Source organism: Eulemur rufifrons, chromosome 6 (genome assembly GCF_041146395.1).
Source record: "Eulemur rufifrons isolate Redbay chromosome 6, OSU_ERuf_1, whole genome shotgun sequence".
NCBI classification, from domain to species: Eukaryota; Metazoa; Chordata; class Mammalia; order Primates; family Lemuridae; genus Eulemur; species Eulemur rufifrons.
This window is the reverse complement of record NC_090988.1, coordinates 14,273,773-14,286,748: the sequence shown is the minus strand read 5'-3', so window position 1 is coordinate 14,286,748 and position 12,976 is coordinate 14,273,773. Positions and strand designations below refer to the sequence as shown.

The 12,976-nt window shown below is 46.7% G+C and overlaps 1 protein-coding gene across 1 annotated transcript in view; it reads left to right on the top strand.

Annotated features, from left to right (window-relative positions):
* SORL1 (sortilin related receptor 1) overlaps nucleotides 1–12,976 on the top strand; it is a 167,204-nt gene that overhangs the window by 104,138 nt on the left and 50,090 nt on the right. Inside the window, exons 22-25 of the mRNA XM_069470765.1 lie at nucleotides 2,902–3,075; nucleotides 4,955–5,068; nucleotides 9,449–9,571; nucleotides 12,321–12,440. Coding sequence (XP_069326866.1) covers nucleotides 2,902–3,075; nucleotides 4,955–5,068; nucleotides 9,449–9,571; nucleotides 12,321–12,440 — 531 coding nt within the window. The remainder of the gene's footprint in view (nucleotides 1–2,901; nucleotides 3,076–4,954; nucleotides 5,069–9,448; nucleotides 9,572–12,320; nucleotides 12,441–12,976) is intronic.

The window sequence follows — 12,976 nt, the reverse complement described above, 5'->3', positions numbered from 1 at the left end:
CAGGTTTAGTAACTTATCTATGTCACACTTTTAGTAAGTGGTAATAATTTGAACCATGGCCCAGTTGACTTGAAAGCTTGAACTTGAATGAAACTACTAGTCTCTGCTCTCTCTGTCTTCTGTTGTTGGACTAGCAGTGCCCTGGTAATATGACAGCAATTTAGAAGCACTGTGCTAGATTTTGATTGATGCTGGTTTGTAATAAAAATTTTGTTCACTTGGAACATTTATCAGTTTCTGATATTTGGTTATAAATGGGTACATTTTTTTGTTTTTATATCTGGCTGATTTTTAAGTAATATTTTTGGGATTTATTCTTTGTAAAGAGTATTTTGTCTTTAAAGAGGTTAGGTTACTTCGTAAGATTATCAAAATGTATTCAATTGCTCCTGCAATGACTTTTGTCTTTTGGAGCTTTGGAATTCTCCTTCAGAGCCTGCAGTAAGTACATGCTTTTAAATACATATAATGAGGGCAAATATTTATTATTGGGAGCATATTTGATTTTGATAATTGTCAAGTGTATAGACACTTCAGTGAGATAATTACATTTTTGGCTCCTAAACTGGTTCTGGAAGAATTTTCTAAATAGGAAATCTAAAAATTTGTTCTGAATATGCCCAGTGAAGCCATCATGGGCCTGAGTGTTTAGTCTTATAAGGGAACGACTTTGTAGATGATAGCTGTCACTTATCCACCCTTCACCTTGGGACGATGGTATTCACATTGCATGCCACCCCACCCAAGATGATTGGTGTCCTGGATAAAGGGTCTGTGGCTGTGATGGGAATTCTACTGAATTCTCCTTCCATCCTCTTCCCTGTTCTCTCTGATGTAGTGCTCCCATTTTCTATTCTGTGGCTTCGTACCAGCCCGGGCGTTCCTGCTCTGCCTACCTCTTGTAATGAATTGTTTGGCTTGGTTTGGGATTTGCCCCTGGGTAGTGCATCTCAGACATCTTTGCCTACATCAGCCTCCTGAAATATGACACCCCATTTTTAGTTCTATACTCTTAGCTCTTGCCTGTTTGGGTAGGGAACATTTGCTCTGCATGTGAAAATGTTAGCCACGTTACTTTACAGACACAGTCCCTGTGAAAATATGATCCTGTAATTGAGTATTTTTAACCAACATCACATTTTGTTATCGTTCAGTGTCTTGGAACATTGAGTGATATGTTGTCCTTTGAATACAAAGTACATGTTCCACATCCTTTTTTGAGTTGTTTTTCATTAGTGGTGGCTCTGTGTCAATTTTGCCTTCCCTCTTGTAGCCAATGGCGTGTACATTTGAGCTAAAGGAGCAGTCTGTGCCCACGGACTGATCAGGGTGAAATGATGTCTGGGACTTCTGCTCTAGTCAACTGGTTAATCCACTATGGTAATTAAGCCGTTATAGTTTGATGGAGTTGTTTGCTGAACCTTTTTGAATGTTTCATCATATGGACCTCTTTTCCTAAATGTGTGTATTTTATCTATTTGGTAATGCCTCTTACTTTCTCTTCCTTGGCATCACAATAACATTATTGAGATAGCATTGTGATTTTCATTTTATATTTGCAATACCAGTTAATAACTGATGAGGCACCCACACACCCAAAGCTACTGAGCGTATCATCGCCCATAGCAATAACGGTTGTCCTCGGTGAACTCTGTTTTCCGGCCTGCAGGCCACGATAGGCGTGACTGAGCTGAAAGCTTGGCTGGATGGAAATATTTTTTGCATATTATTCTGCTGGCGGGAGGTTGTCTCTGTCCATGAGATGGCACAACTGAAGAATTAGCAGTTGAGTTTTATCAAAGCTTTTATGTTTATTTTTCCCGTTTTTGTGATTAATAGTCACAAGCAAAAGAAAACACAGACATCTCACAATTTCTGTGGCTTTTCTGTGACTGCATGGTTGTGTCTTGTTTCCAGTTGTTACAAAATGATTTATGCACCCTCTTACCCCACATCCCGGGAAAGGTGCAGGGGATGGGAAAACACCTTTACCATCTTTGCTCGTCCACAAAGCCTCTCTCAAGAGCACAGCAATGGATTTTATGGACTGTATCTGGCACTCTCTTTGGCATGCTGAGCCAGAGAAAGGACTGGCAGTAGTGGCTTGATCAGCATGAACTAGTCCTCGTGTGGATCCGTTGCCTGACGGTGGCTAGTGGGTACCATGGTTGGCTCCTCATTTAGCGCCTCAGCTGTGCCCTGGCACAACGGAGTTGGATCTTTGCCCTGGCCCCACCATTACCCAGGTATTCTAATTTGGGGCCTTAAGGAACAGAAACCCACTCCAGCTAGATCAAGTCAAAAGTGTTATTGAGAAATAAAGAGAGACAGTAAGGAACCCAAAGATGGAAGTCTAGGTCAACCGTAAGGGGCCTGGACTAGCAATGGTAAGGCCATCCTTTCCCGCTCGCTGGGTCCCCGGTATTGTCCTCTCTTCCCTCCGTAAGTCTCCTTTAGTTTCCTGACTTTCCGCAGATTGACCTGCACACCCAGAGTTTGTTTCTGCACAGCTTTGCCTTGCACCAGGTTTTGGTTTGCCATTCGCCACCTTTGCCACCCACCCTCTGTGACCCTTTTCCCAGCTCCAGCTCCTTGGTTGCAGTCTTCTCTTTCAGTAACCCAGTTCCAGAATGCCCAGGAGGAACGTCTGATGGCTGATTTGGCTCTGGGTCTGATCTAGCTGGGGTTAAACTGTGGCCATGTGGGTCAGACTCTTGCTCAGGGTGCCGGGCGAGCAAAGGTTGTCAGCACAGCAGGTGCCCCAAGGCTTGGTCCTTGACCCTTCTGAGCTTCCCGATGTCATGTCCACAGACGAGGAGGTTGCAGTGGGTCTCATTCTACTCAGCGCCTCCCTTGTGGTGTGTGTCAACCCATCCCCTGCTGCTGTTGTCTTCTCTGCAGGAAGCAATGCCTGTGTGCCCAGGCCGTGCAGCCTGCTGTGCCTGCCCAAGGCCAACAACAGTAAAAGCTGCAGGTGTCCAGAGGGTGTGAACAGCAGTGTGCTCCCTTCCGGGGACCTCATGTGTGACTGCCCTCGGGGCTATCAGCTGAAGAACAACACCTGTGTCAAAGAAGGTGCGTCCCTTTTTCTTTTCTGCCCATCATCTTCCCTCCCTCCCTCCCTTCCTCCTTCCTTCCGTCCTTCCTCCCTCCCAGTGCTCTCTGTTTCCCAGCCTTTCCCGGGTTATCAGAAAAAGTCCAAGGTAAAAGTCAGATCCACCAGATACGTACAACATTCCTGGTTTGGGCTCTGGGCCTCAGTCGGAACAGGCCTAGGCTGTTCGTTTAAAAGGAACAGCTGGGCTTTGGTTTCATGTCGGATGACATGGGCTTTCTTCAGGGCCCACCTTCCTTTTCTTTTGCTGCTTCCTCTCCTCCTCATCCCTCACTTTTTGGGTTCTCCATATTGTCCTGCTTTGTGTGAGTTGGACCGACCTGACTGGGAACAATAGCTAGTGTGACTCCTTCACAGTTGACTTTCTTGCACCTAGCAGTCATCCATCCTCTCGCCCCAGCCCAGCCTGAAATGTCCTGAACGTCCAGACCAATGTCTGCAAAGGGATTTGAGTCTTGACCTCCAAACTGCGACCAAGTGGCTGTAACAGCCTCATGCCTACTCCCCTTTTGAAATTTTTTTTTTTTTTTTTTTTTGACAGAGTCTGACTCTGTTGCCCGGGCTAGAGTGCCATGGCGTCAGCCTAGCTCACAGCAACCTCAAATTCCTGGGCTCAAGCAATCCTCCTGGCTCAGCCTCCCAAGTAGCTGGGACTACAGACATGTGCCACCATGCCCGGCTAATTTTTTTCTATATATATTTTTAGCTGTCCAGATCATTTCTTTCTATTTTTTTAGTAGAGACGGGGTCTCGCTCTTGCTCAGGCTGGTCTCGAACCCCCTTTTGAATTTGAATGTGTGGATTTAAATTTTTTGTCCTCTGAAAACCTACGTGATTTTCCCTTGCTGTCTAGTTTTTACCCTTACCACATCCCTGGTCCCCAGCCTCATACTTCTGTCAGTGAGGGGAAGCCCTGGAAGGACACCTTGCCGTGCAGTGCCCAGACTGGTGGCTGTAACCCTGCTTTGCCTTGTTCCCAAGGTTACATTTGCTTTGTAATCCTAACCTCACTGCTCACAGCAGCCTCTGAGTCCAAGGCAGTGAAGTACACAAAAGAAGGCTTAGAGTTGATCTTCCTTAAGAAATACAATTGGAGAAAAGATAAGCCTTCCTTTCTTAGAAACAAGAGACTTTCTTTCAGTTTCTCCATGTCACCTTAAAGCTATTTGGAAAGCAATAGAGTCAACACTAAATTCCAAGAGGCGGGGAAAAAGGCTCCTCCATAGTCCATAGTCCCCCTTAGAATGCCATTGATTAGCCAAATAAGAGGCCAGTCATCACGTGTCCTTGACCCAGTTGGCCAAACAATGCATTTTTTCAGTAAGGAATTATAAGTGCTTGCTTTAAAGATGGCAGGGGGGAGAAAAATTTCTCAGTACGTAGAGAAAATCTCCGTAACTCATTTGGTTGATAAATTGAATGTATTAGGATGTATATAACTACATAAAAGATAGCTATAGATATATTAAATATGTATGTTTTAATACTGTGGAAACAGTCCACTAAGGAGTTCCTGTGTAATTAGCATTTTATAATGTTGGTGTGTTCTCTACTCATTGGGCCCAACTGGCATCATCATTATCCTTTCTCATCATTGTAACCACCTCTAAACATTCCTTCCTTCCAGCCTGCCTCTACTCCTTCACTTGTAATTAAGGGAGAAAAGAAGGAGGCTACTGTGGGATGCCTCCTTCCCTGTGTACAGTGTGCTTGGCATTCTTCCTGTCCCTTTACCATAAAGGCAGGATGTTATTTGAGGAAGGGAAATGGAAACTCAAAAGACAAAGTCCTGTGGTTGAGCAGGAAGAATAATGCTGGTTTCGTTTCCCCAATGGTTAGAGAACACCTGTCTCCGCAACCAGTATCGCTGCAGCAACGGGAACTGTATCAACAGCATTTGGTGGTGTGACTTCGACAACGACTGCGGGGACATGAGCGATGAGAGGAACTGCCGTGAGTCTCCTGGCTTTGCCTGGTCGCCGGCATGTCGAGCGTTGACTGCTCGGAAGGCTGGTCAGCTCTTCCTGTGCAGGGGGCCTGAGGTCCAGGGCGAGGAGCCCATCACTGGTGATGCCCATCTAAGCTGATAAGGCTCAGATGGCAGAGAAAACATTTCCATATATAGATATGTAGTATGAATTTTAGGTACATATTATTTTTAAAACAACCACATGAGTTAGTTGACTACTCATTACAGGAGATTTATAAATAAACATCACACGACTGAAACTGAGCTGATTTGGCAATCTGGGCTCTAATCTTGGCTCTGGCACTGTAATAAAGCTGGTGGCTTAGACGGGTGACCAGGTAACATTCTTTGATTTGTAAATTCAATATTCAGCCTTTTCAGGGGTGGGGAACAGGTATTACCTTGTATGGCACTCCAATCAGTTGATGTTGGCTGCATACCAGGCTCAAGAGAGATTGTTTTAATTGGTTTGTAGTGTGTAGTTTGGCCTAGAATGTGGGAACATTGGTATGCATGCCATGTAAATGTCATTTTTGGATTGTATAATTTGTAAGTTTCTAACTAAAGTATATGACCCTGTTTATCAGGATTTAACAAAAAGCAACTTCTTATAATAGATAATTGGTTAACCACAGATTTTCTCCATTCTTCACTGAATTTTTAACAGCTTTGACATTATAAAGAGATGATTTGTCCTTTTGTCTGTGATACAGTCAAGTATGTATTGCATACCGTCTGTTCCAGACTCTTGCTGGGCTTGGGTCTATACTGGTGATCAAGGTGGACACGGGGTGTGCGGTCTGAGGTGGGAGTCAGGAAGGTAGGCCGGCAGCTACAGTAGAGCCGTGGGTGCCGTGGTGGGGAAGTGCCGAGTGCATGTGAGACAGGCACCCAAATCAAACTTGGGTCGGCACTAATGAGGGGCCCTGTCGGGTGCCTGGGTGAACCACACGGAGGTGGAGGGAGGAATGTCGTAGGCACAGGACAAGCAGGGGGAGAGCTGGCATGGCCGGGAAACACTGGGTGGGCCCAGGGGGGCAAGGTGAGGCTGGATGGGTGGGCAGGGCCCAGGTCAGCAAGGGCCTTGTGGACATTATTGGAGGAGCACTTGGGAACCAAGATACGATTTCACCTTGGGAAAGATAAGCAGTGAGCAGAGTGCACTGGGTGAGGGAAAGACCAGAGGCAGGGAAGCCAGAAACCAGGTTAGAGTTCCCCTCTTTCACGTGTTTTACCTTTGGCAACCCAGAGGCTCATTTCCGATTTGTCCTGTAAGAGCAGATTGATGGGCGGCTCTAGATACTCACCTGGCCCCTGGCAGATACGTAGCCAGCCGGTCACCTGTGCAGCCTGTCCCAGGCTCCCAGGCCGCTTCATCCAGAAAGCAAGTTGAGAAGTATGCAGCCCCTCAAACTCTTCTGAGCCCTGCAGTCCTGCCGTCTGCCCCTTTCAGCTGATGGGAGGTTATTTGCAAAGCCTTGATTATTTTCACTTGGCTTCAGTGGACGGCTTCCACCCCAGGGGAGAAGAGCTTCTTGAATGGCAGGTTTGGGAAGGCCTCTCTGTGTCTGTCTTTTCTACAGAAAGGGCCTGTGAAGCCTTCTCTACCTACCAGAGTGGCAGGAAGCCGTGATATTTGTGGGGCAATAGCCAAAGCTCTTTAAAAACATTTATGCTTATTAACAGCATTGAAGCAGAATGTGGAAAGGAGTTTATTTATTACATATTGGGGTGGGGCAAGAGATGCTTCTTAGAATTAACACGTTGCAAGGAAATTGCCCAAAGGCACAGTGGGAGCAGCTTGATACACATCAGATGACCTCATAGCCAATAGCTAGGAACACAGGTGGCACGTCCTTCCTCCTCGTGCCCTTGGGCTTGGTTTCTACTGAGTGGACAAGCTGGATCTTGTATTGGCTCCCAGAGTTGAGAGAAATGAAGACCTCCCTATTTGGGAGTAGCCTCCTGCCCTCAGTGGCTTCCTTCTACTCATCCCCTGAGCTCCATTTCCCTCTTCAGTTTTCTTTTTTTTTTTTTTTGAGACAGAGTCTCACTCTGTTGCCCAGGCTAGAGTGCCGTGGCGTCAGCCTAGCTCACAGCAACCTCAACCTCCTGAGCTCAAGGGATCCTCCTGTCTCAGCCTCCCGAGTAGCTGGGACTACAGGCATGCGCCACCATGTCCGGCTAATTTTTTTTTTTCTATATATATTTTTAGCTGTCCATATAATTTCTTTCTATTTTTAGTAGAGATGGGGTCTCGGTCTTGCTCAGGCTGGTCTCGAACTCCTGAGCTCAAACGATCCGCCCACCTCGGCCTCCCAGAGTGCTAGGATTACAGGCGTGAGCCACCGCGCCCGGCCTCTTCAGTTTTCTTAAACGCAGAGTTTAAGGCCCTGCTCTGGGTGAAGTATGGTGCTGGCACTGCTCTCCTCCTTGCTTGGCGTGAGTGTCAGCTGGGATTGACTTTCCGGAATCCCCAAGACTTGCTCTCTTTTCTACTCCTTCCCACTTGCACTTGGCTTAGGTCCCCACACATCGTGGGGGCAGAGGCATGGAGATGATGAACGGAGAGATATAAAACACAGAGCCTGGGAATCGAGAGAGAGGGGCTTATCTGTGCCTTCACGCGTGGCTCCCTTATCAGGGAAGTTGCGCATGGAGGAGAGACTTGCTTATGGAGGTGGCGAGGGGCGCCCTGCTCACAGGCAGGGCTGCAGGAAGACAGGCCGCGAGACTGGGTACTGCTGGATGGGGATTTAAGTGAGGTTCCCCGTCAGCTGCCAGGGAACAGAAGAGGAGGGAGGACGAAGGGACGTGGGAGGGATGTTGTCAGTAGATTTCCCTCCCTCTTAAACAGACTCCTCCAGCTGGGTGGTTGTCAGGCACTCAGGGTTTTGACGTGAATCCCCTGCAGTCTTGTCATTTTGCATTCATCCCCTGCCTCCCACCACGAGCTCAATTACAGAGAAGAAATGGAGCCTCAAATAAAAGCTGCCGGGATGTCTAACAGCGGTGCTGCCGTTTGGCGTTTCATCGCAGGCACACCCCACCCTCCGTCCCAGGATTCTGTTCTGCCGCATTTCACCTTCGGTGTCAGCCCCTCTCTGCTCCCGACAGCAGCCTGCCTCCCTCTCGCCTTTCCTGGGGGGTCTTTCTCTGGGTTCTAGGGATTGTGCTTAAGCACAAGAAATGTCCATATAGGAGAGAGAGAAAATCTAATTCTGTGCTCATTCTGATGCCAAAAGGGCATGAGGAATGCTGAGGAAGAGAAATGACATTTTTTTAGAGCCCGTTACATCCTGTTTAGTAGGTTTTGGTCCCAAACTTATTCCCTTATTATCTTCATAACAGTGCTACCTGGTAGGTGTTATCTCCAGTTTATGGTAGAGGCAATGGAAGCACGGAATGGTTCACTTATGTAAGTTGTAGGTAGTAGAATCAAGATTAAAATCCAGTCTTTCTGAGTGTGATCACAGGTGCTCGGCTGCATTACCTAACCCTCATTTTACTGCTGAGGAAACTGAGCCTTATGGAGGTTAAAATGAATTGCCGGAGGGGAGAGGTAGAGCCTGGATTTGAAGCCTAGTCTTTTTTTTTTTTTTTTTTTTTTGAGGCAGAGTCTCCCTCTGTTGCTTGAGTGGAGTGTCACGGCATCATCCTAGCTCACAGCAACCTCAAACTCCTGGGCTTAAATGATCCTCCTTCCTCAGCCTCCCGAGTAGCTGGGACTACGAGTGCTCGCCACCATGCCTGGCTAATGTTTCCATTTTTAGTAGAGACGGGGTCTTGCTCTTGCTCAGGCTGGTCTCAAACTCCTGAGTTCAAGCGATCCTCCTACCTTGGCCTCCCGGAGTGCTAGGACTGCAATTGTGAGCCACTGTGCCCGGCCTGAAGCCCAGTCTTGACTGACTGCAGGCACAGTCCATGTTCCCCCTACACAACTCCACCTCCACTGCCTTCTCCAGCTAGACAATGAGGCACCAGCTGCCTGAGTGAAATTGGGATTCCCTAATAGTAGTTTTGTAGATAAAGGTATTTGTGCCCCTTAGGAAGACAGCTTCGTGTCTGAGGGGATCTCAGGAGGTGATCTAGGCCATCACCCTCTCCCAGCCTAGACGACAGTTTCTCACTTTTCCCAGCCCTGTTCTGATCTGGAAGCTGTCCACGAAAGATACGCCCTTATCTCCTTCAGTTGTAAATTTCAGGTTCTCATGCAGTTTATTTCTTCTATAAGTCTAAGTTTAATTTCTGTTGCTATAATTAAAATCTGCTTCCTTCTGTTTTTAATTGGTTTTCCAGTGGGATGTTTGTATCTGGGGGGAATTAATTGTACCTAATGGAATATGTCTTTCTCTCCCATTTAGCTACCACCATATGTGATCTGGACACCCAGTTTCGTTGCCAGGAGTCTGGGACTTGTATCCCGCTGTCCTATAAATGTGACCTTGAGGATGACTGTGGAGACAACAGTGACGAAAGTCATTGTGGTAAGGGGACATGCCATCCAGAAACCGCGTTTTGGAGAGGGGGTCACCATGCTTGCTCACTGGGCTGTACTGATGAACAAGGTGGGTTGGAAGTGGAGGGTTTCTGATAGTCATTTCAGGATTTATGACATTCTAGCTGAATGACCATCTCCACCCACATGGTAGGATTGAGTCATTTCCTTTCTCCATTCATTTCTTAATTTCCTTTCTCCATTCATTTCTTAAGAGGTTGTTTGCTGCTTTTCATGAGGATTCAATTCTGCCGGAAACTCTTGATCTAGAGTTAATGGGATCCTGGATTCATGGCCCTAGACTCAGTTCCTGTCACTTAGTTACTCTCAGATTAGCCTCTGTTTTCTAATCTGAAAGATGGGGAAATGACCCTGCTTTGCTTGGTGATTGGAGAGATGCTGTAAAAATGAAAGGCAGTTAGTAAGGAAGTAAGATTTCTGAATGAATTCAGAGGATTATTAACAGCTCTACAGACTTGGCCCATATCTCTGAATGGGTGTGAGAGTATCCTGCTAAAGACACAGATCTGTACCTTTGTGAACTGTTTTTTTTTTTAACCAATTTAATTCAATAAGCTCTGTTAGAAGCCAGCAGATGGTATAGGCATTGACTGAGTATCTGTTTACTGAATGGAAATGTTTATATTTAGAGAAACAGTGGGTTATAATGACAAGGAATGATAGGATTCTCTAGTCCAATCCTTTTAATTGCTACATTAAGTGACTGGGGTCTGCAGATGTCAGGGGGCTTATTCGGGGTGATATAATTAGTTTGTATCAGAATGGGGAACTGGAATCCATCTCTCCTGTTCTTACCACGCCCCTTCTGTTGTGATATACTGCCCTGTCAGTTTCATGAGACCTATGTTAGTTAATAGGCTCCAGTCCCAAGCTCATAGTTGCTCGCTGTCAAAGGAAATGTAATGTGGTATGCACAGTGTGCAGGATTGAGGTGTGGGGGGGAAGTGGAGTGGAGGCCAGGAGCTGACCTGACCTGGCGATAAGCTGGCCTGGCCCTGCCTGGCCTTCTCTCCCTGCACACGGACAGGGCCTGCTTTCTTATGAGCAGGTGATTTGCCCCACAGGGACTGGAATAAGCGGGGCAGGGGCTGCTTGTAAATCACCCTAATGCACGTTACCTAACACAGCACAGCCAGGGCCGCCTTCACGAGAAAGATGTCCCCACCCTGGCACTTGGGGGAATTTTTTTTTTTTTTAATTTCATAGTTTTCCTTCATTAAGTGCCAGAGAACATGTCTTTGGGATTCACAACTGTTTTCCCTTCATTCCTACCATTTTCTCCCCAGCTCTTAGAAGGGTGAAGTGTGCAGCTAGTTTTGCTCCATGGGAGGGAAACTCCACATGGTTCCATGTTTCTGGGGTCATCTCCCCCACACATTGGGCACACGTTTGGCTATTGAACAGCTTCATTCTTCCCTCCATTCATGGCCCATTCTTGCTAGGTTTTCCTGAATTCATCCCAAGGTCCCGGTTAGTCCCTTCCTCTGATGCAGGACCCCTTCATAAGTCTCCACACACATTCCTCATAAACGTCAGATTTACCAACTTCACCATCAGCCTGTCTCTTGGGGAGAGTGACTGGGACGGCTGCCCTGGACCCCATGCTTGGCTACTCCTGATTTCTGATACCCTGTAAATTCCATGTGAAAGTTCTATGCCTCAGTTCATTCAGGCTGCTATAACACAGTACCTTAGACTGGGTAATTTATAAACTTATAGAAATGTATTTCTCATAGTTCCGGTGGCTGAGAAGTCCAACATCAGATACCAGCTGTTTCAGAGTCTGATGAGGGCCTGTTCCTCATAGGTGACGCTTTCTCTGCATCCTCACATGGCGGAGGGGTGAACGGCTCCCTCACACCTCTTTTATAGGGTCACTAATCCCATTGACGAGGGCTCTACCCTCATGACTTTATTACTTCGTAAAGGGCCCCCCCCCTTAATACTATCACATTAGTGATTAAGTTTCAACATACGAAGTTTAAACACTTGAATTTTCCTAGCCTCTAGAACTATGAGAAATAAATTTCTATTGTGTATAGTAAATTCAGACCACAGCATTTTGTTTTAATGATCTCCCCAGGAGCACTGAAAGATGTTGCCAGGGCGGCCTCCTTTCACGTCTGGGTCAGGCTGTACTGGTTTTGTTTGCACCAGGTCCCCACCCTTCTGGGGACAGTACCTCTACCCACATCCCTGGAGCTCTGCCCACAGAAAGTCCAGAGCTACGTCTCCTCCGTTTTAGAACATCAGCACTGATCTCACTTCCCCTGAGCTGAGCATCTCACAGTGATCAGCACACGAGGACCTTGCAGTACTACTTTTCTGAAACCACAGGCTGTGTCTCTAGGAGTGTTCTGTTTCTTGAAAGTTCTACTCGCTGGCCTCCTCAATCACTGCTTCCTAACCTTCTTCCCATCATAGCGAGCATAGAAAATGATCATATTTGTGGAGTGCACTGGGATGAATGGACAGGCTGCTCTTGCCAAGAGGCAACCAGCTGGGAGAGTCTGATGGTATTGGTATCTCGTACCTGTAACCCATTTGCAGCGTACTCATTGGAAACTATCTCAGGGGACCTTACTTTCCTGGTGGTCCGTGGTTTCTACAGATAATCAGTGATAATAGATCCGCCTGTGACCTTTATGAGCTTTGCACGAGGGACAGTATTGTGAGCGAGCTGTTGTCCTCACACCCGTCTGTGGTCTCCCCTGCAGAAATGCACCAGTGCCGGAGTGACGAATACAACTGCAGCTCTGGCATGTGCATCCGCTCCTCCTGGGTGTGTGACGGGGACAACGACTGCAGGGACTGGTCTGACGAAGCCAACTGTACCGGTCAGTACTTCCAGGAGTTGGGGAGGTTGTGGGGGAATGAAAACAAATTCCGTTTAATAACCATCACCTCGCACCCCATGATTATATGTGATTATAAGTTGATGAAAAATTACAATAAAAATTAAGGAAAAAACCCCCAGATTCTGTTACCTGGTGAGTAAAATTTGCTCTATAGCCTCCCCTAGAAGTTGTTACTCAGTTCTCTCTTAAACCCCTCTAGCGATTTTGGGCAGAGGAGATAAAGCTATTTCCTTTAACCATTTTATGATCAGGGCAGGTCTGCTTTTACAACCCAATAATTCAGGCTTCATTTTGCAATTCATGGATGAGTCAACTTTTCAGTCATCTGGGGTCAGTCATTAATCTTGTGAATTATTGGAGTGATTTTTAATCTCACATCTTAACTGCCTTTGCCCCCAGGGCACCCCAACACCTCCTACACTGCCCAGCATCTGGTGGCTGGAAGCATGCCTCCTAATTTGTAAAAGCAAATGCAAAGAAGGTAGATCTGTGAAATCCCAAACTTAAGTGTAAAT